Source organism: Thunnus albacares, chromosome 1, assembly GCF_914725855.1.
Source record: "Thunnus albacares chromosome 1, fThuAlb1.1, whole genome shotgun sequence".
NCBI lineage: Eukaryota > Metazoa > Chordata > Actinopteri > Scombriformes > Scombridae > Thunnus > Thunnus albacares.
The window spans coordinates 24,227,019-24,250,651 of NC_058106.1; the positions used below are offsets into that span (position 1 = coordinate 24,227,019).

The following is a 23,633-nucleotide window of genomic DNA, read 5'->3' on the forward strand; positions in this document are numbered from 1 at the left end:
TAAAGTCACATGCACATTAAAAATGGAAACATTTTGGAAAACAAGATGCTTGACATGTGATCTGTCAGGGTAATGTTGTTTACAGTCTTTTTATGATGTTGCAATATACCTGCAGAGTCTGAAAAAAGAGGCAAGAGCTTAACTAAACACACTCTGAGCTTATTTAATCTGGTTTTTTTTTTTAAACTATTCATTAATTTGATTTTTTTAAAGCACTTGTAGTTGATTTGTGTCTCAGCAGCATTGTACCGAGTTGTGTGGAACTTGATGTAATAAAGCCAAAAAGCAAATCTGCCAGCCTCTGTTTACTGAAGTTTATGATCTGTCTTACTCAATCATGTCAATTATGTCATTTGTATCCACAGACACTGTGACAGTGACATTAACATTTTTCAACATTATCTCCTTATCTTCTTTTGATAAGATCCAGTACAATTTAAAATTTCCTTTTTGCTTGTTCTCTCCGACAGAAGAGGTCAGAGTGTAGTTATTACTATAATGTAGCACCTGAAGCTGGTAGGAATTGAGGCAGGCTGGAGACTGGATTCAGGACATTTCAGCAGGCTGTATATTGTATTGTATGAGAGAATTCATACTTAGCAAGGTTGAGGGACAGTAGATTAAACCTCTAGACCTCCCTGTTACACACAAGTTAAAAGAAAGATACACCAATAAGTCAACCAGCTCTTATTGAGGCCTGGACCCTCCTGACCATATGACACGTAACTGGATTCATTTTAAGGTGGCCTTCAAGGAACTGAATCTGAAAGACAAGTTTCCAGTTCCTCATTTAAGAGCATGTCACTGTTGCTGCATGTACTTCATCTCTAAGGCCACAAGGAAGACAAACTAATACAGTTTCAACAAGACTTCATGGAGTCTGACAAGTTTTCTAAAGGCACTATAGAAGCAAAGTAGAGGAACAAATTACATGAATGATCTAAAATAAAGATACTTTGGATTCAAATGTTGGGTGAAATTGCGCAGGTCAGAGTTAATATTGAGTCAATGTCAATGTCTGGTTAGGAGATAAAGATAAAAGTTGATACAGTAACTATTTCAACAGAACTTAACATCACTTGAGTTGAATACAGTTTTTTTATATTTATAAATACATTTTCTCGACTGAATCGTTATCTTAAATTGCTGCAAGACATTTTTCAAAACTGTATTTCTTCTATAACAACCAGACAACTACACACAATGACATTATTGTAGTCTAAGAGCCTGTAAGGTCAGAAAAGGACACAAAAGGCGACACTTCAGTCCTAATGGCTAACAATCAAACCCAGACAACACACTTATTTTGAGAAATCACATCCACTCTCATGAAATAATTTTTTTTTTTTAAAAAAAGCTCTGACACTTCAGAAAGTCTTTAAGACAGGTGTGTGTTTGCCTCTGTTCGTTTCACATTACCATATTTTGTCAAAGTTGACCAATCCATTATAACTGTTTATAAATCTATCATAATACATAATTACTACCTGATCTTGTGTTATATAGTTTTATTAACTTAATTTCTAATAATGATAACAAGTTTTGCACTTCTCTCTGGAGATTGTAGTTTTGCAGGCCTGTAAATGTCATTTATGGATTATGTTGACTATACTAAAATACCCAATGAAACATATTGTGCTATTTATCACAGACCACTTGATGTCAATATGTAGATAGGACATTTATTTGTAACCCCCTCAATTTTTTAAACAATGGTACAAAATAGCATCTGTGGTGTTCCCGGTCAAAACTGACTATTATATTTCTATTAAAATTGTAAATAAAGTGAGTAGTATAAAGTGATCGACAATGTGCAGGACTGTTTTTCTTCCTGCACAGTTCAGTTTCAACCTTAAATGACCTGTGATCAGAACAGTTGACATAACTCTTTGACTCACTGGCTGGCTTTGCTGACAAAAACTTGTCCTTATAGTAAAGGGGTTTTACGTCCATGATAACACACAACTTTTGTATTTTGTCGCTTGACACAAACAAAATGTCACCAGGAAAAAGACAAAAAAGAAATATGTTTTGGCTTCACTGAAAATAGTTGCGATGGAAATAGTGCCTGGCTCACTGCAGCTCGCTCTGTGTATTAATACTTGCGGAAAATGCTACTGTATATGACATCAGTTTTGCTCTGGCAGCTGTGATTAAGATGGGGGCTGGTCGGGGTAGGCGACAGTCTGTGTGGTTTTAACAGCTCCCCAAACAGAGGCTCAGGCAACTATGGTCCATCAGTTAAGAAGGAAAACAGAGTGACATACTGATCAAAAGCCATTTATCTCACAACAGACATGAAAACTACACACACAGTATGATCAAAGTAAATATCATCAATTAAAATCACTGTTTACTGCAGCCTAATAGTAAGTTCCCTGTGATTAATAATCCTGACTGTGCTGCATAAAGTATTAAATTGACATTTACATTTTAAAGAGGATTTGCATGTTTTTAATGTGTAGCTGAGATCTCAACCCCCAAAGGAATAAACACTCTAACTTTCGTTACAAGATAAACATAACCTCAGTATTTTGATCTTAAACAAAGGTAATATTTTCAGCGCGTTGCCTTATCACAATGCTGCAGTCTTCCTCTTAAATAGGCAGCACTAACAATATACACTCAGATTTGCGCTACTGTACTGTTCAACTGTTATCGTGGCATCTGCTACAGCTCTTACACTCACCATGATATGTTCAGAAACAGCAAAAAAAATTATGTAGCTCCAAATACGAAACTTATATTTTGACACAAGTAAATACCCTGATACCTTATGAACATACAGTAGATGATGCATTACCCAACCAAACAAATTAACTTACAGCATTTTTTTATATGATCATTATTTTTTTGCAGCAGGACTCAATTCCCCCTGAGGAGTTGCTAAACAGTTTCTCCTCTGTGTGACAATAATGATCTCCATTCACCTCAGTGTGCTTATAACAGATACTGACCCTTCATCTTATCTTCCAGCTGTATGTTTGTGTGTGTGGGTGTGCGTGTGCATGCGTGTGTGTGTGTGTGTCTACATTTTCCCTCAACAAACATCTGTATCTGTTTGCATCACCAAACAACACAACACATGTTTTAGTCATTTTGCTACACTTTCAGTCTGTCAGTTTCAAGAGTGCTGTGAGAACCTTGGGTGTTTGGTTGTTTACAGTGTGACACTTCACACACATTGTAGTAGCTGCTAAAAAAAAAACAACCTGTTATTGGTGTGTGTGAACTGTATATTCTAGCATTTCCTTCAAATAAAAATGTTTTTTTTGTCTAATTTTCTAAAAGCTTGATGGTTTTTTTGTGGCACTGTGTGTAAATACATTTAGAGCTACTGGAAACTGGAGTCTTTGTATGCTCAAACATATGGATCAATCATTATAAAGAACAGTATATAAATCAGCATGTTATCATAAGAATAGTATTTAATCTCTTCTCATTGATAAACTACATTTTTCAACAGATGGCTGTACTGCTTTTGAGACCAAACTTTGCCAAAATTAAATGAAAAATTGTTTAAAAGCAAATGAAATAAATAAAATTTACCAAAGCTGGAATCATAAAATAGCAAACGCTTCATATACACACAGTGTTTATCACCTGTTAGACAACTTTTTGGAAAAAACCTACAGAGTTAAACACTTGCTGACGATTGGCTGCTAAGGGAGGGGACAGTATATAGACCCTGATAAATGCCAAGTTTCATGGTCTCCCCTGACAAATCATCAATGACCAGGAACCTTCAGCAGACACACTCTATTGCTCCCACCCACACACATTTACAGAAGTCAAAAGTTCCTTTTTCATTTAACAGCCAAACAGAGGGGCCTTGTATATTCCATTTTATTTAATACAGCTCGAAGGCCTCCAGGAGTATTTCAGCTCATAAGTGTATGCTATACAATAAGAGAGAGAGAGAGATTTTTTGGTTTTCGTTGAGTGAGAGGAAATTTTGAAACATTGTGCAATGGTGCCGCAAAAGTTTTGAAAGGTTGTGAGAGCATTTTTGCCTGCAAAGTGTCTGAGAGTCGGTTTGTTGGAGAAGAGGTCTCCATGTTGCATCCATACAGAATGGAGAGCTATCTCATCCCACCTGTAAGTATAATTTCTTTTATTATTATCTAAACTTTTAGGGGACTTTCTTGTATCCCAGTGTCAGATGAGTTCATTGAGCATTTTTTTTAAAATGCAGAATTAACCAGAAATACATTTAATAATCAAGAAGATGGACAACATATTTCATTTAGATGACTTAATGTGATCTCTACTTCCATTTGAATACAGGATACAAACTGTAAGAGTCTTTTATACTACTGAAAATGAAACTCTAAAGTTTTTGTTGAGTTTCAGAATAGTGGTGGCAAGTGAAAAAAAATGTTGTCAGTATTGTGTAAAAAATATTGCTAATGCCTAAGCTGATTCACAAAAGTAACATATCTAGAAAAAATGTGAACATTTTATGAGAGACGGATGGTAAGGATTAATGTTGCCTTTGATAGATTATATAAGTAATGGTATATAATATACTGTATGTTGTCTCCAGCATATATTCCACCAAGAAAAATATTTTTCATTCTTATTTTTGTGTCTGAAAATGTGTTTATTTGCTCTTGCAGCACACAGAAGAAATGTATGATCCTGAGATATACAGGCATCAAATTGCAGAATATTATAATCCATATGTTCTAGACGCAGATATTCAGGCAGGTGAGTTTTACTTCAACCTTATTTTTTTTCATGTGACCAGTGTTTGAAATTAAATCATCACTTATCATTCTTATAAATAACAGTGAGTTTTTTTCTGAGATTAAAAACATTTCAAAAGGCAGATGAAGCATTTTGGGCACAAATGTTGATGAAACGAGATGTGAACGACTGAATCCACTAAAATTAAACACGTTTTCATGCTCTCTTCTCTCACTGACATCAAACACAGCCGTCGTCTGTCAGTTTATTCTACAAATAAAACAACACAGCCTGATGCAGTGACAATTACTTTTCTCTGTATTGTACATAAAAAGCATGCAGTGTGTGCAGCTGGAGCGCACCACATCAGGGTGTATGGAACACAGGAAACAGATGCCATTTCTTTCGGCCGCTACAACTACAGACATAGAACAACTTTCGCCCCATGGGGTTTTGTTGATACAAGAGAGGTGCTTTACTTTCTCTTGTAATCAACTGTTTTGAATATTACACCAAAATAATCTAAACAGGGAAAAATTATTTTCCTGACCTTACAGCAAAAACTGCCTCTCAGCTTTAGCTGTTATTATGATGATAGATCTGTAATGTCTGATGTTGAAATATCTCTTGTAATGTCCTTTAGAATAAATATAAATGAAGATACTGTAGCACTCAACAGTGATTATCACTGTGATGCACATATAAAAGTATTCTCACAGTGTTACAGTGGATGTAAGACGTGTTTTTTTTAACCAGTTTCATTTATTACACCCTGTATTTCGCATTTGTTTGCATGTAAAATATGTCCTTTTTTGGCTCTTTCCTCTTTCCATGTCACACAGGAAATATATAAATTGTGAACTTACCTTAGAACCTTAAAATGGAAATTTCTAGTTTGATTTCTAAATTCTGAAATACAGTCAAGGACAATATAAAAAAAAAAGGTGCAAATTCAGGGTTAACGGCTGTGGCAACACTGCTTGTGTGGAAACAACAGGAAAGAGCTTCATGCTGAACTCAAGCGCTATTAGTAAGAAGCTTGTCATCAAATTCAGTTGCTTTTGACTCAGTACTTTTAGATATCAAATGACAAAGATATGACAAATTTTTAAAGACAAACAGTCTGGTTTCTTCATGAGTCATTTCTAAGCTTTTAAACATGTATAAAATCCTGTTAAGTTCTTTGTATGAAGCTGTGTATTCCACTTGTAATAATTCAAATGGCCAACGTTGAAACAGCACAGTGCTGATCATAGCTTACAACAAAAGGATGTGGCTATGATGATGTTTCTCACCTTCTTTGTTTAGACCACTGGGACTACCACCCTCACCCTCATGTGCACCCTGTAGAGTTTGAGAATCTCCAAGAGACAAACTTCACAGAGCTGCAGAGTGTGCAGGCTCTGCACCCACCCGGCCTGATACGACACGAGGCCATACGATATGACCCAGATAATCTGCTGGATCCAAATCTTGGAGCACATGCTCATGTGTTACAGCAACCAGTAAGTCCCTCTGTCACCCACCAACACATGCATGGATGCATGTGCTTGCATAAAAGCAGTTTCAAATACACAATAAACAACTATGTGGCCAAAGTGTGCATTTACACAAATATAAATATTAATTTAATTTAAATCTAGAGCAGATCTGTTTAGTTTATTTATTCATTTTTTACTGAGTCAGAGTTATTGATGAGTTTTAAGTACCATATTATTAGTGAAGAGCTACAATGCAAAGACTGTTGAAGAATGGTGATGATGACAGTGATAATGACACATAAAAATAAAAGAAGTAAGGTTTACTAAGGTTATTAGTAAGTAGGTTACTAAGGCTCCTAGTGTTTTTGATACTTAGGTGGTTATAGTATAATAACCAGGAAACAGCTGTAAATGTTACACAGAGGCTTCATGACCTGCTGCAAACGGTCTCAAAGATACACTCACTGATTCTGTTTTGGTGTCCAATGATGCCAATAAGTCCTAAAATGTCCTTCTAACTCACTGGTGATGTCTTGAACTCAGCATAGTTCTCGCTTGAGTTTCACATCAGAGAAGACATTTTGGGATTTGGAGGCATTTTAGGGTCCTTTGACAAAATCAGGAAGTGAATCTGTGAGTTAGAAGAACAGCTTTAAACTTACAAATATTTTCTTGGAATCAGATCTCAAGGCTCATCTTAGAACACTCAATGTCACAACGGCATGCTTCACCTCATCAGATGTGAACCAGTGAACTAGAACAGAGATCTCTGGTTTACATATCAAAAACATCAGGCTAAATTACAGTTAACGGTGTGTGTAAAATGGTTGATCGAACAACTACACTTTCTCCATTTGAGGCTAAATAAAGACGTGTCATGGATTTGAATCTTTCACTCAATGTATGACAGAGGTTCAGTGAAGTGCTGGAACATATTATGATACAGAATATGTGAAAAATGTGTGTCAAACATGAAATACAAGCATTTTCTACGTGGTACAAAAATATTTTAAATGACTTTAAATTATTATAAATTTAAGGGACTTTTGTGTTCACATGATTTTAAACATACCTAAACAAACCCATTGTTGTTTCCAAGAATAATGATATTTTCAACCAAAATGTACACTTAGTTTTATATAATTATATCAATAGTTCTGTCAGATTATCCCTTCATCTAGCACTGCTCACAGATGAACCTCAGTTTGATTTAGATTGTGATTTATACATCTATGTCTAATATGACAGGCATTCCCAGTTGAATAGGATGTTGATTTGACTAAAAGACTTAAGTGTTCAGTATTGTGCTTTGTCTGCCCCTCTTACAAAATGGAGCTCAGATATAACACTAATATCAACATTTACCCACTAAAACACAAGAAACGTTTCAATGAAGCTACAAAGAAGTCACAAAACTTGTGTGCTTTTAGGTCACACGATAGTTTTCACTTGTGAGTGAGAGAAATGTCCCTTTCAAAAAAAAAAAGGACTGCCATTTTTACAATGCTGGGAAATGTGCATGTTCTGTGGGGGTGGGGGGTGGGGGCGGGGGTCGAAAATAAGGTGTTATTGCATCAATTAGTATAAACTACGTGATATGAAATGTGAAAATCACTCTTCACACGTGGAATTCACAGGCGGGTTTCAACCACTGACTGTTTTTTTTGTTATGAATATGTTGACAAGTGTTGCCCACCCAGGCATACAGCTATAACAGCATCTACACATCACAGCTCATGCAGAGAGAGATGTTACTAAGCCCACTTACAATACAGTGAGAGGATTTTTATTGAAAGTCCACACTTCAGAGCATGTGCCTGATGTTGAGTACAATATAATTTACCAATTTACAACAATCTATAAGGCACAACTGCAGTGAGAGGTAATAATAATAATGATAATAATAATAATAATAATAATGATAGTAGTCTTATGCACAAAATATCCCAAAATGGTGGCTGTTTGAATATGATATTGGGAGTATTAAATTTAAAATGCATGTAAAGATAATGTTTTAAAAATGTTGGTGGAATATTACATTGTTCAAAATCACAGAAGCTCATTTTCAGTTCTAGTCAGATACCAAAGTTTCCAAACATACCAGATATGTCATGCTGGATTCCGCATAATGATGCATTAAGTATTAAAATATTTTAATTTAATATTTATCAACTTTGGCTCCTATGTTGAAGGTAACGTTCTTCCCTCGGGGCATGTATCCGCCACATGTGTCTCAGCGCAGCTCTGATGATGAAGATCATGGAGGACGAAGTCCCCCACTGGAGGTGTCTGATGAGGAGTGTCTGAGAGATCGAGCAACTTATGTCACACCTGGAGAGATGGGTAAGAAACCAGATTTATAAGCCAACATAACATATGTGCAGAGGGTGCGCAATACTTAGTTGTTACCACTTTACACTTTAAGACACACCAACTTTGCTGATCATGTGCAGAGTTTCAGTCATCTAGATCATGATCTATCTAGAAGGGCTAAGTCACAGTTGCCTTTGGCAGCCTTTCTACATCTGCTGGCCATGCACCAATTGGCAATATGTGATCATATAACATATATAAGATATATCAAGATATCTTGATTCCCTGTAACAAGAGAGAAGATGTGTGCAGTTGCTTTGGCATTGAATTTCTTAGCTGATTGTTTCTTACCATAGTTGGTTTCCTCTCACCATGTAAGAAGGAAAACTGCTCTACAGGCTCCTTTCTGGATAACTGGGCCAGTGTTGTCCTTCTCGCACTGGAATGGTGGAGATTTTGGCATTGAGTCATGTCAGCTTTGCCAATATGATGCTGACATCTTAAGATGCAGCGTTAGGATGAGCTGTTTTTATACTGCAGGCCATGGATCTTCACTCGATCCGGGCTGTTGTTTGTCTATTATGGAATGGAATTTCTTAGGTGGCCTTCATCCAAGATTGGATTTTCACATTGGATTGTGGAAGTAATCCAGCAGCCCTGTTTACTTTTATAGGTTCTTCTGCATAAATGTGTTAGCGTGTACCTTGTTTGGTGAACAGATGCCAGTGACACAGGGTCCATGTTTCAGTAGACCTTGGCTCAGTGATGTCCTTTTGTCTTTGTAGTTAGTTTTTGTGTTAGTTGCAGCCTGCAGACCAACTACACAGACTCCACACTTCCTCTTTTGGGCAGTTTTTGACTTCACAAGCTGATCCTCGGGCTTGTTTCACAATTGTGAGCCCTGCTTACACGCAGATTGCAAGCTGTAACAGAGTCAAGTTTGATAAATGATTGTCTAGCGCAAAGTGCAGCCAAATTTAAAAGTCCTACAGGGCTCTCTCATGCTCATGCATGTGCCAAAAGTATGTTCTTTGTTTTGATTAGTAAAACTTGTCAAAATCAAAGCGAGAGGACATGATCTCATGTTGCAAATTGTAGCTTGCATATTGCAAATTTGGGGTCGTGATACACTGTGTCTGCAGTGCCTGAAGCCAAGCAGTGTCTGCATAATGTACTGTACCTTTGTAAATAATTGCGTGGGGTTCCTTTTTATTCAAGCAAATACAGTAGGTGAGCTCTGCGGTGGCAGTGATTGCATGTAAACTACCTCAATGGTACATATAGCAACACGCCCAAAACAAAGCAGGCCTTTGCATTTTTCTACGTTTTATTCTGAACACAGCCTTACGGAGTCCCTGCACATTTGTAATATTTAGGGTTGAGAGATTTATTTGAGAGCAGATAAATAAATATGTAGCTGTGGTTGCAGCAGCGGAGAGACTATGTATCCAGCTCAAGGCCTTTCAGATGTATCTTCCAATCAAGATTAACCAGACAAGAAACACATGCATGGCTCTTAACTTAACCACGTATGGCCAGTTTTGAAATGGCAACCATAGATGGTGTATCTTAAAGTGACTACTATCAACATTTATAGATTAACAATGGATCACATGACAATGTGCATTTCAAAATGGTTGCTATTAGTGACAGACACAGAGAGTTAACACCTGATTCTGCAGTTCCCCTTAGCTCTACGGAGTGTTTCAGTATCTGTCAGATCATTGTTTTGGTTTCTAGTCCGCAACTTTACTATTTTGATTGAGTCTCACCGCTCTCATGTTGTTTTCGACTGCAGAAGGCGGCTGTTTTGGTGGTTAACAGAGTTTAGCAGCTAAAGAGCCACATATTTCGGTGAAGACCAACATAAAGCTAAAAGGAACGTGATTTTGGGCTTACCCTCAGGTGGACACAAATATGACTCCAAATAAATGCCACTGTTGCTTCGTATCTGCTGGATGTGTAAATAGGCAAATGTTTACAGTAACAAGTTCGCCATATCAACTTTTAATATGATTATAATATGTCAATATGTGTGGTGTCACAGTTTGTTTCCATCGCCCCTAAGAGGCTAAAAAATGATTGCAGTTATGTTGGTTGAAGAGTCTCTAAATTCAGAGAACTGTGGTTACATATGTAACTGTCAGTGACAATTTTAATAACTTAAATAACTATACGTTTTATGTCAGCCCATTGACAAAATGTAAACATTATCTTGCCAAGGAGGACAGTTAGATGGTAACTTTATATTACAAAGTATGTGAGAAATGTCTCAGCATCAATATTAAAATAATAAAGAATAACAAGGATCTGTTGATGTTATGAGATCTATGTATTGTCAGTGGTTTGTTTTTGAGTATGTAGAGGGTTTCTCAAGCTTAGTACTTCACCATTGAACTTGATCATTTCTGCTGTACTGGTACAAACAGCCATCTGTAAAGTAATCTGAAGAACCTACAACACCAAACTTTATCATGTAATACATAAGCATTTAAATAGCCTTCTTAAGAAACAGTTAACATGTCATCAACTAGGTTTATTGCGTAGTACCATGACAATGCTGAAAACACTAAAACGATCACTCATGCAGGGTTACGGTTACAGTTGGTTTTCTTTTGTACTGTCTTGTAAAGATATTTTACATTAAAGAAAACAAATATTCTGCCTCGACTGTCAAAAATGTTGCTTTTTTCAACTAATTTGCCTAAAGTCTGGGTTCTTTTATTTTATGTACAATCGATACATGTCTATATATGGTTGGTCTAGAGCAGCTGACACCAGAAAAATGTAAATTAAAATTCTTCTACTCACCCCATTTCTATGTCACTATTCCAGGACTAATAAATGGGACTTTATTCTTGTTTGAATTTTTTTTTTTAATTGAACATTTATAAAAATGTTATCTTTTATATTCAAGTAATATCAATAAATGCATACATAATGAGGAGAACAGTGCATATCAGTTCAAGGGTAATAATGATGCCACTGTCTGATGTTTCCAAAAGGCAATAAAAAGAAGATCCGCTTGTACCAGTTCCTGTTGGACCTTTTAAGGAATGGCGATATGAAGGACAGTATCTGGTGGGTGGACAGAGACAAAGGGACATTCCAGTTTTCTTCCAAACACAAGGAGGCTCTCGCACACCACTGGGGAATCCAGAAGGGCAACCGCAAAAAAATGACCTATCAGAAGATGGCTCGTGCCTTACGCAACTACGGCAAAACTGGAGAGGTGAAAAAGATTAAGAAAAAGTTGACATACCAGTTCAGTGATGAGGTGCTAGGGAAGAGTCATCTAGAGAGAAAACCATATATGTAGGTAGGAGGGATACTGAAATGTCAAGACTGAGTCATGAAAAGTGTTGACATTTGATTTGAACTTTCTGGTGTTACTGTAGATGCTTAATTGACCTTGCTGACGGGGTAAATAGCATTATGTCAATATCATTACTGTTGTAAAGAGGGATTAATCTTTTGAAGATACCATCTAAAACAGAATAATGTATATAATTTCCATAGAGGTATGGAGCTATAAAGAAAAAATCCCCAGTTACTCTTTATAACAAGGCATGTTGGAGAGGTGATGTAGAGTAGAGTTACCAACTGATGACGAAATACTGCAAAGTATAGCAATATGGAAATAAACTCAGGGCTCGATGTGAAAATGTGTAACCTGTCATTTGCTAATGTATACAGAAAATTGTGAATGGCTACCCAGATTTGAGAATGTGTTACAATTATTTCTTGATTGTGAGCTTTGTCCTTGATTTATTTTGTAGTTCAGAGATTTTGGTGTAATGGCCAAAGTTGGAACTGCAAGTCATGTGATGCTTGGGTTCAGAGAGACATTTTGTTACATGATGTCTAATTCGTTTTAAAGGCCACCAAGAGCAATTGGCAGCAGAGGAAACACACTAACATCTGTATGAGCATTAAGCAGAGTGTAAGCAGATTCCAGTGTATAGCTTTCAAATCTCTTATAGTGCACAGTCACAAATTTCCGTGCACATTTTCAAATATTTGTGACACCCTTGCAAACATAAGATTGTGCATTCCCAATTCTCAGTATGCATTTTCTTGTTTGTTTTTTTTGTGAAGATAAATTGTACTCAACATTAAAGGAATAGTTTGACATTTGGGAAATATGCTTCTATCTTGCTAAGAGTTAATATTTACTGCACAGATACAAGAGTGGTGTGAATCTTGTCAAACTCTTGCCAAGAAAGTGAATGACCAAATTTTGTTTCCACTTGTGGTCCTTATAGAGCTTGTTGTTTTGAAATGTCCCAGTAGGTATTCTTATCCTTGTGTTGGACATGTTTAAGTTCTCTTAAGATTTTAGTTTATATTTCTGTGTGTATATATATTTACCATGCATTTCCATTTAATATTTAAAACAACAAACATACAAACATAAAGAAGTCATTAATGAGGCAGACTTACATTGAGCAGTCACTTTGATTAGGTTATGTGATGATGGCATGTAATCTGTTTGTACAAATATATTAAACTTTGTCAGTTTTACTTAAGAAATGCTTGTAAAAAAAATAAAATAAAACGTTAATCAATGTATGTGTACTGTAACTTTTGAAAAGAAGTAAACATTGCCTAATGTTGTAAAGTTTCAGGTTAGCAGATTAGTTCTCTCACCCTTTTATTACAAATAATAAGGTAACTGGTGAACTATGAGGAACTATGAGGTTAATACAGAGAAGCAGGGGTGAAGTGGCCTGTCACCCAGTTCTTACATATATCGGCCTGTGGATTCTGACACAATGCAGACGCCGATGCCGGCTCTCTACTTAAAGCAGGTGTACTGTAAGCAAAGTCTACAGTGACACATCTGGAGTTTTCACTGTATTGGTTTAAACAAGTTTGTGATGCAGTTGTCTATGAAATCTAAACCTAAATCACTAAACTCCTCAAATAAAATATAAAATAAATAACATGATTTTAAAAATTACTGTAATACAAAGGAGTAATAACTTGCTAAAATTTAAAGTGTGGTGTGTAAATATAAATATACTACAGCACCTGGTATCCTAAGAGCCAACAGCTCCCCTCAATGGTCAAGTTGTAATTGATACTCATAACTGACAAGTGAGGAGATCAAAAGCAATGTCCTTGAATATGAATAGAATAGAATATGAGAGAACAATTATCCCCAGAAGGCCCATTTAGTAGCTGTTCTGGTGCTTTCAATCATGTCACATGATCTTCATGTGAACTTTGAAGCTCAGCTTTTAAAACCAACATTTCTCACTGACATCCATCACAATGCAGGATCAGATATCAGATATGAAAGACACATTTACAGAGGTGAGGTTCAGGAAATGCATCACAGCAAGTTTGCCATGATTGACCAGCTTAAAGGCGCTTCCTGTTGCAAAAAGGATGTCACGGCTTCTCCTGCCTCACATAATTGCTCTTGTGAATTAGGAAAAAGGATGGCAGCTGATGATAAGTACACTAATGAGTTATTAAGGAGTGGCTCAAGGGAAGGTGCAGAAAGGAGGTGCAGTGCAGTCTTTGGTGCTTGCTTTAGCATGAATATTGGACAGTTTCAGGAAGACTGAACATGATGGGCTGTAAACTTTTTTTATATTTGAATTTAGAATTTTATATATTTCATCTTGGAGAAAAACAGAAACAGAAGCATTCATGGCAATACCCACATTTTTGCCTAACATATCTAATCTGAATTATCTGAAACTGGTCTCTGGGTAAATCTTGAGAAAATAGATGTTGCTGAAATATGCTTAATTTTTCATTTCTGTAATATTAAATCATTATTCAGAATGTTCAGGAGTTTTGAAATGTGTGTGAAATGTGCACCAAATGTGGTTCTCAGTTCAAAATTAAAAATACAGCATTAGTCAATGTTGTGGTCGACTTAAACCACTTCTCAGCTGCTGACTGCAGGGTTCAGTGAGTACATGGTGTATGTTTTACGAATTAAGATCTTGTAGGAAAAACAGACAAGATCAAGATTTTCAACCAAGGTTATGCCCATGCTACATACGTAAAGCCCCCTGAAAACTCAAATCCATAGCTTAATGTTATAGAGAAAAACTGAAGATTTAATATATATTTCAAAATCAGAAAGAATCAGAATTAAAGAACTTGAATTCAATATTTATCAAGAGTTTTACTCTCAGAAACTAATCACAACTGTGTGGGTGATGTTTGATCATATTTGATTGACAATGCTTTAAGCAAACAACCTAATAACTGCCATCACATTTTGATTCAGATATTGATAAACTCTGATTGGTGCACAGGACAACATAACATCAGCCTTTTCCAACTGAGGCTCAGACAAGTAGCAAATACAGAATGTGAAATAAACAAAACTTGTCTAACTTTGGTAGAAAATAACATGTTCATGTAGGACCCTGACATTCATCAGCAAGAAGCTGATTGAGGGCCTTTAAAGGGGACATATCTTGCACATTTCGAGGCTTATATTTATATTATGGGGCTCTTTCAAAAATCTCAGAGCCTCAGTTCAGATCAGTTTTAGCTCCTGTCTCTTTAAAGCCCCCCTCTTGATGAGCCCACTCCGTTCTGATTGATTAGTTCCCAGAAGCTGCATCTCAACAGACTTCTGGCTGTTCTGGGAGCAACATAAACAAACAATAGTCTCATTTTGCTCCCTTTCCCCCATTCTTCACTCAAAATATAAACTTCTCAAATACATCTGTACATGTTCAAGCCCAAACCCTATCCAAAATATGTGAGTGGACAAACTGAATTGAAGTCCATCATGTGACGCACTCGTGCCCAAAAAATAATTTTTCCTGCAATCAATCATTGGAAAAGTAACAGCTATGAAACAGTGAATAAAAATTTTGGAGCGTCACAACCCCCACAATAACATGAAAGTCTAGAGGAGCCGCATGATTAAAGGATTTTATTGGCCAGCGGAAGTCTCTAGTGCGCATGCTCTATGGACCAGACAATCAGGAAGTGTGTGAGCAACATCCTGATAATCGTTTAACAGCGGAAAGTTGATTTTTTTGGCTTCATGCGTCACTGAGCAGCTTTCATAAGAATGAATGGGGCACCATCTTTGAGTCTAGTTCTTAATACAGCCATGAAACTGAACGTTCAGAGCAGGCTTGCAGGGAGCATTTTTAACTTTGACCATGTTTAACATAGACAGCCAACATCATAAGAGTGTAAAAATAACAGAGAATCACAAAAAGCACGATATGTTTCCTTTAAACACCCATTCAGACATGTATGAGACAAAGGGACTCAGATATCATTGGTAAATCTCTCTGAATAGTAATGAAAATAATCCTCTAAACACACCTGTTATACTACAACATATGCAGCCCATTGAAGCATGTCCTTGTTTTTCTTGTTGGGCAAAATGCTAACCAGAAAAAAGTTCAACAGCTCTGCATTAATGGAAGAATTTCTTAAAAACTTTGTAAAAAAAAAAAAACCCTCATCCCTACCAATTATTCTCAACCACCTTGTATTCATTCTTAAATTCACAGGGTGACACGGTGCAGCACAGATGTGGAGAGAGCAAACAGACTTTTTTTGGATTCAAAGGTTCTATATTTAACCATTGCCTTACATCCCCTCCCTCTCAAGGCCTATCATTCAGCGGAGGTGTTGGAGGAAAGGATGGTTGAAATATAGCCTGGACATGGATGGGGGCGGGGTGGGGGCTGGCTCGCTGCTGGGATGGGATGAACTTTGATGGGGAATGCGTGGGGGTGGCTGTTGTGTTTTTTGGACGTTGTATTGGGCCTAGAAAAAAAAAAAGTGGCAGGAGAGGTGGGCTGTTTGGAAGCAGCACCACTATTAAAAGGCAAAGAGCTGAGGTAGACTGCAGACTGTTTAGGAACAGTGACTCACCCTGTGGAGGAGAGGAGATCATTCAGGAAGATGCCAGAGCCAACCAAAAAAGCAGGTCAGTGTGCTCGGTCACATTCAGCTACTTTTAAAGTTTAGTCTGAACATTTAAACAACTTACATTCTCTAAGAACCCAAACTTTTTGACACTAGGGTAGTCACATGTCAGCAGTATGACCTGCAAAAAAAGTGAGCTCTTAACTGTATTCATTGGTGTGTTATCAGCATGTTGCAACTGTAGACCTACTATCAATGTTACTTCCTTTATATAATCTTCTCCTAAAACAGAAACTTTTCTAAGAAACTAACAGTGTGATATTACAATATGTGTGAAAGAACAGTCCATTGTGTTGGGCCACACCCCTCTTAAGCAACTGTAAACCACAACCAAACCACTCACTACAGACCTGAACACTGTTTTCATGATACACAGTGACAAATGGATTTTGACTGTCTGCAGAATAATATCATAATTACACTTCACATTTAAATAAATGGTTTAATCATTTGAACACATTGTTCTTTTTGTCACAATTTCTGTTATTTTGTCACAATTAAAAGCTATTTTTTGCCATTTTCCCCACAAAAAAGGTGTAAAAAATGTATATCACATAAATTTACAGGTAATTATTCCCATACATAAATATCTGAAAGTAAATACAATAATTTTTTTTTTTTTTTTCAAAACAAAATAAGGTAAGATGAAATAAACTTGATTTTCCCACGATGTGAATTCAAAGTGTCTCAACAGCAGAACTACAAGAACAGTAGAAGAAGTAGAGCAGAGTGGAGAAGTAACTTTAAAAAACAACAGTATAGTACTATATATACTATGAACACCTCCAATATACCAATGAAGAATGAAAACACTAAAATGAAACATACTAAATACTACATATATCAATAGTAACTATAGTATAAAGAGTATAGGGACAAAAAAAAAGCCACAAATAAAGTGAGTAGCCAATGGTGTTGCAATAAAAAATTACATTTTAGGGAATTAAATTGTGTGCTAGTTAAAGTGTCTAGTGTCTGATAGTATGTAGCTTAGAATAAAACAATGTGTAAAAAAAAGTAAAAAAAATTTTAATAACAAGATACTGTATGGCAAGATAAAATAAACTTTATTTTATCAACACAACAACCAGAAGTACAGGAACAGATGCATAGGAACATGCATCTGTAAATCAAATATTTAAATGGCTCTCGAGGGAAATACATTTCAGATGCAGCTCAAGATGAAGTCATTTCATTTCAGTAGAAAATTAGACAGATAATTCCATAGTACGGCAAGGTTTAAGTTAGCACAAGCTGCTTAGTTAATGTAATGTCTCAATACTTATGTACCCAGTAGTTAAAATCACAACATACTACATTTAATTATCTGTCCTTAGTTCCCAGAAGTGTGACAGTCACTCTAAGCCCCTTTTGGCGGTGTCAGAGCTCAGAAACACGTCACATGATCCAGTTGGAAACATTGTCTGAAGTGAAATGGACACTATTTCCAGCATCACTGCATTCACAAAATGCACCACTGATCCAAAAATGCACCGACAGGATTCCAACTTGACAAATGACTTTCCACAGCGTTTTTTTTCCCCCTCTCTTCAGTGGGGATGCATTGTTGTTTGTGGGGTGAGAAGCCCCTTATATCAGATGACACAGTGCAGCCCAGATAGTTAACTTGTGTGTGTTAAGACTTCAAGTGTCAAGGATCTCCTCAGGAAGATACTAGTTATGATTGGCTTGAGCTTGTAGCATTATCGTTAACACCCAATGCAATCATCAGGATGTTTCTCGTGCTTTTTTTTTTCTTTCTTTTGCTGAGTAGAAAATATTGCAATAAAACATGGTTTGTCAACTTTAAAGTAAAAAATAAATAAATAAATAATAAAAAAATAGATATCAAATAATCAATTGTAAAATTAAACATTATTATTATTATTATTATTATTATTATTATTATTATTATTATTATTATTATTATTATTATTATTATTATTATCATTATCATTATTATTTATTTAAATAAATAAATAAATATTATAAGACGGCCAAGCCAAGTCTTACATGAGACCCATTATTATTAGGATGCAACATTAAAAGTTGTAATAAAGTGATTTGTGAATGTAAATTCTTATAAGTTGACTGACTGATAAAAACTGACTCAAAAACTGAGCTCAAAAGTTTTCTGGTATTCAGCCAAACAAAGAGGCAGTCATCAACAGACTTCAGATAAATATCTAATGACTCTCAGTCTGGGAGAATATATTTTAATTATTTCATGAGTCAGCGACATTGCTCTCTCCAAAATAACCCAAACTTCAGCAATGTTTATTTTATGTGGCTACATTAAACATAATTGTAGCCTCGTCCCTAAACAAAGTTGTTTAAAGCACAGAAAGCCAGGAATTTATTGAAAGTGAACAAAATAGGTAATTCTTAGAGTAAATAAACTGTCTTCTCCTTAGCCAATACGTGTTCACTTCTTTTACTTTTTAATGCCTCTTAATGAGTTTTAAAGTAACTGAAATTGTTACGGTTATTTTGATATTGAGAAGAGTCCTCTTCCCTTTAAATGATGACAGATGAAGATGAGAAAGGTAAAGGATTATGAATGACTGACAACATGACAAGCAATGTCGTAATAGAAGAAAGCGCTGGCTACAGACAGACTGAGGGCACATCATTCTTTCTGTGCCTCCAGAGACACAAAAATAGAGTCAAGTTAATCCCTCGGCTGTGATACCTGCGCCCCTGTTGCAGCTGAAGCCTGCCAGCCTCATATATTGGTCCACTGCATATGCATCCTATATTTAAACTCATAGGGTCATCTTGCAACGCAGGGATTTTTTCTTTTTTTTGTTCGTTTGTTTCATGTGGTTTTGTAATGCTGAACTATTCAGGAATCAAACCTGCTTTACACATGGAAACATGCACCTCAGTTAGAACTACATGCATTTCATTATTTGAAAAACATGTTACTGTAAAACACATGTTTACTGTCCTTTTTTTAAAGATGACAAGTATTGGGGAATGACATGACTGAGCACATTTTATTTAACTAATAAACAGTTTAAAAAAAGTCCTGGCACAGCAGGTACTGACAACAGCTGGTGTTTTACACAACATGTGTAAAATTTACTATTAATAGTTTTTCAGACTGACGGTAGTTTTCCATTCGGGATCACCTCTGTTATGGTTATTAACATATATGGATGATTTTATATTGTCTGCTAATGTTAATTTATAAGTGTTGCAGATGTGTATGTTTTATCCAATTTCAATCAAAAGCATGTAAGTATTTCAGTTTACATGCTAATTAAAGAATGTAAACAGACTTTAATACACAACCTGATTAGATGGATGTGATGGATGGATGATGTGGTTGTGACAGATTTTGTTGATCCTTTGATGACGAATGTCTTCTTATTTCCTGCACACGAAGAAAAACTAGTCCTTTAACACACATTTACAATGTCAAAGAGCTCCCTAGAGTCCACATCACAAACACAAAGAGACTAGTTTTGCGTTGGTATTTTTAGGAACACCTTTAATTTATCATGACTTTAATAAGTTTCTCTCTATGTTAATATCTTACAGGTTTTCAGACCAATTATCTGCTGTTTTTTTTTTTTTTAACTAAGGTTATATCTCTTTCTTAAGTAATGCTTAAATTCATGTTTTTCCAAATGAAGTAAGAGCTCATACTGTACTCCTCAGAAATCAGTATATCTCTATGTACAAAGCATGTGTAAGATAATAACAAGACGACACAGAGAGGACTTATTGTACAGTCAGTACAGTGTTTTGAGATATTCTGGGTGGAAACAGAGCGGAAAGAGGCAAATTCATAGGTTTTCAGTTAGCCCCACCCAGTGTGCTGAGACTGTACAACATGAGCAGCTCTGCTCAGCTCTTGAGCCTTTTTCTTCTTTTGCTAAAATATGAATGACTCATCTTCTCCCACCCCCACCCCATCCCCCATCCACCTCCTGTTCTTTCCTTGGGTATGTGTTTTGTTTCTGAATGGATGAACAGGATGAAGTTTGAATAAAACAAAAATCAACACATACAGTAATTTGGGTTTGTACTTATTAGTTATGGGTGCAAAGAGACAAAATTCTCATCAATTAACTCTCACAGCAGACATGAAAACGCCTAATTGACACTTCAAAGGTCTTACTTTTTATTTTGAATTCACCCTCCCTCTTCAGTTTCAGCATTTGCCAAGAAACCAAAGACTCAGGAGGCACAAGAGGGGTCCTCAGTGGTCTTTGAAGCAGAGACCGAGAAGCCTGATGCTAAAGTAAAATGGCAGTGCAACGCAAAGGACATTGCCAGTGGCAACAAATACGAGATCACAGCCAATGGAAACAAGCACTCCCTCACTATAAAAGCTATTGCCCGGGAAGATGCCAATGTCTATGCAGTGATTGCTGGGGGGTCAAAGGTCAAGTTTGAGCTGAAGGTCATATCAAAGCCAGGTGGGCCACTTTGATGGTGCAGCTGTGCGTTTGAGGTCTCTGCTTGCTCACCTACGAGCTGTGTAGTCAACACAGAGCACAAAGCAAAATGCTGCACTTGATGCAGAAAACCACTGAGGCAGTAAATACTTGATGCACTGCATGCACTTGATGTTTCTGCACATGAACTCACATCTCTGACAGCTGCTCCACACCAAATCTCTGAGACAGCTTTGTGTGGAAATATTTGCTCTTAAAGATATAGTTCACCATTTGGGGAAATACTTTACACTTATTCCAAAAGTAATAAAAATCTGCCTACCAGCACCTTTGAAGCTCACCAATTACAGGACAAGTTAACAATTTTTCAGGTCTGTCTTAAAACAATAGTCAGATGCAAATATGGACACTGAAACAGGATTTTCTCACTGTAATCATTCTTCTTGCTAATGCTGACCATTAGAAGATCCCCTCCAAATGCACATATAATGTAAGTAATAGGGGACAAACTCCACAGTCCTTGTTTTGGGCCAAAATGTGTTTTAGTTTATTTGAAAATAATAGTTACAGTCCACAGTTACAGTCTTTTTATTACCAAATTCCCTCTTTATCTCTCAGGGGACAGTGTTTTCCCTGCGCAAAAATGTATTTAAAAGTTATTTGAAGCTAATATGAAGCTTCAGCCGCCCAAATTAGTCAAATCAAGTCAATATGTTTCAAAGTTACAGTCTTTTTATTACCAAATTCCCCCTTTTTGTTACTATCCACTTACTTTGCAAGGCAGCTGGATTTGTGAGATCATGACATCATGAGATCACACAAGAATCCATCGTCAGGCTTCAAGTTATGAACCAATCAGCGTCCTGTGAGGGTTCTTGTGTGATCTCATGAATCCAGCTGCCTCACAAGGTAAGATGGTGATAGACAGATGGTTCATCTAATCACTTGCCAAATATTTCTTGAAAGTGCCTGACCTTTTCCAAGTAGTTTCCAAGGACGATTTCTCAGATCTGTGTAACAAACAACCTGGTGTGTCAGGTTCACTATCTCCGCCCTCTCTCTTAATGGTCAGTATATGTGTCAATGTTCATTTGGGCACCTGACTATTGTTTTAAGATTTTTAAAAGTGTGAACCTAAGTGTGAAAACATCTTGTCATCACCATGAGGTTGGCATGCAACCAGACTCCAGGGAGGTCACTGCTTCCAGCCAAGAAATAGTCCTGCACATAACCCCCCCATACAACACAAACTTGACATTTTTACATTTATTTATTTATTTGTTTATGAATTAAACAAACAAGGCATAACATGTTAATTCACAAGCTTCAGAGGTGCCAGTAGGTGGATTTCTTTATTTGGACTGAGTCACGCTAGCTGTTTCCACCTGTTTTCAATCTTTATGCTATGCTAAGCTAACCATCTCCAGGCTGTATAGCTTCATATTCAACTTACAGACATGAAACTATTTGATCTCCTTATCTAACTCTCAGAAAGAAACTGAATAAGCAGTAAGCTTTCTCAAAATGTTGAACTATTCCTTTAAGGCATAGGATCTGTGCAATCACTGGCTTCATCAAAAAATAACTTTGTCCCGCGCTTTCTATAGAGCATTGTACTGTATGCTCCACTGACTGTGTGTTAAGTGTGTCACGGAATAATACTTGTGCCGTTTGTCTGTCAATGCGCCCCGCTGAGGTCGCTTGTTTGGATTTGATAAGCTGGAAACAAATTTCGAAGAAAGGCAGCAGACTAATAGGAGCAATGTGCCACAAGCGACTACCCACAGCTGTCTGTGGCTCATATCAGAGCCACCCTTACTCTGTCTGTCTGGAGTGACCTTGACCCTCGCACCAGCACATTATTTCCTCATGAGTAACCACCACTTGACTGGCGCTCAGGATAGGCATGAGAGGCAGCTGATAACACATGGAAAGTCAGTCAGCTATTGAAGGATGATAAGACATAAGAAATATTTGGGTGATAAATGTTCGCCAAAGATTCAATTTCACTCACAAAACAACATTGGAGATTAAATGGTTCAAAAGTCTAAATTTAACTGCTTATGTGTCTTGCTACACAACAAAATGTGTCCATGTCAAATATTAAGTCCTCCTTAATGTTTCATGTAAAACAAATCAGATTTTCAAAACACTTTCTTGAATCAAGTGACAAGTGTCAAGCTTGATAGACTGATTGCTTCCTTTTTACCACACATGAGCTGATTATTTGTTAATATAGAGCACATTTTATGGACACAGTCTTTGCCATTGTAATTGTATTGTACTTCTCACTTGTGCCTTGTTATCTCTGGTGATGGTAACATAGAAGCTCCAGCTGAGACCCCTGCTGATGCACCCGTGGAGCCCCGTGTAGAACCAGAGCAGACCCCTGCTCCGCCTGCAGAAGCACCCACAGAGGACAAGACCGCTGCCCCAGCACCTGATGCTGCTCCATCTGAGGGTGAGTCAGTCCGTACCAGCAGCATTCATTCACTCTCTCCTCTACTCATTATTCATTTATTATACTGTCTATTACGTCATGGCTTTTGAGTTAAGCCTTCCTGACAGTGTATTCTGGTCACCCCAGTCTATTTGACATGACACAGGTTTTATGAAAGAAATAGACATTTTGACATTTAGACATTTTGGGAAATACACTAATTTGTTTTCTTGCTGACGGTGAGATGGGAAGATTGATACTACTCATGTCTGTACAATCTTTACAGCCAGCAGCCAGTGAACAAGTGTATTTCCCAAAATATCGAACTATTTCTTTAAGTTTATATCTGATATACTACAGTATGTTTTGACA

The 23,633-nt window shown here is 36.7% G+C and overlaps 2 protein-coding genes across 9 annotated transcripts in view; both read left to right on the forward strand.

Moving 5' to 3' along the window:
* The first annotated feature begins 3,703 nt into the window (after positions 1 to 3,703).
* spi1b (Spi-1 proto-oncogene b) lies at positions 3,704 to 13,051 on the forward strand. 3 transcript variants are annotated; one of them, XM_044351116.1, is made up of 5 exons: positions 3,704 to 4,098; positions 4,620 to 4,710; positions 5,998 to 6,194; positions 8,348 to 8,513; positions 11,489 to 13,051. In XM_044351116.1, the coding sequence occupies exons 1-5, from the start codon at positions 4,057 to 4,059 to the stop codon at positions 11,800 to 11,802; spliced, it is 810 nt and encodes a 269-aa protein (XP_044207051.1). In that variant the 5' UTR covers positions 3,704 to 4,056; the 3' UTR covers positions 11,803 to 13,051. The 3 variants fall into 3 exon arrangements, with proteins under 3 accessions (XP_044207051.1, XP_044207058.1, XP_044207066.1); XM_044351123.1 differs by having other exon boundaries at positions 8,360 to 8,513; XM_044351131.1 differs by having other exon boundaries at positions 8,363 to 8,513.
* A 3,198-nt stretch (positions 13,052 to 16,249) lies between these two features.
* The window catches only part of mybpc3 (myosin binding protein C3), a 35,437-nt gene continuing 28,053 nt past the window's right edge, over positions 16,250 to 23,633 (forward strand). For all 6 annotated transcript variants that reach the window (XM_044351143.1, XM_044351180.1, XM_044351153.1 and 3 more), the window contains exons 1-3: positions 16,250 to 16,413; positions 20,573 to 20,842; positions 23,148 to 23,282. In XM_044351143.1, the coding sequence (XP_044207078.1) occupies positions 16,389 to 16,413; positions 20,573 to 20,842; positions 23,148 to 23,282 (430 nt within the window). In that variant the 5' untranslated portion in view covers positions 16,250 to 16,388. The remainder of the gene's footprint in view (positions 16,414 to 20,572; positions 20,843 to 23,147; positions 23,283 to 23,633) is intronic.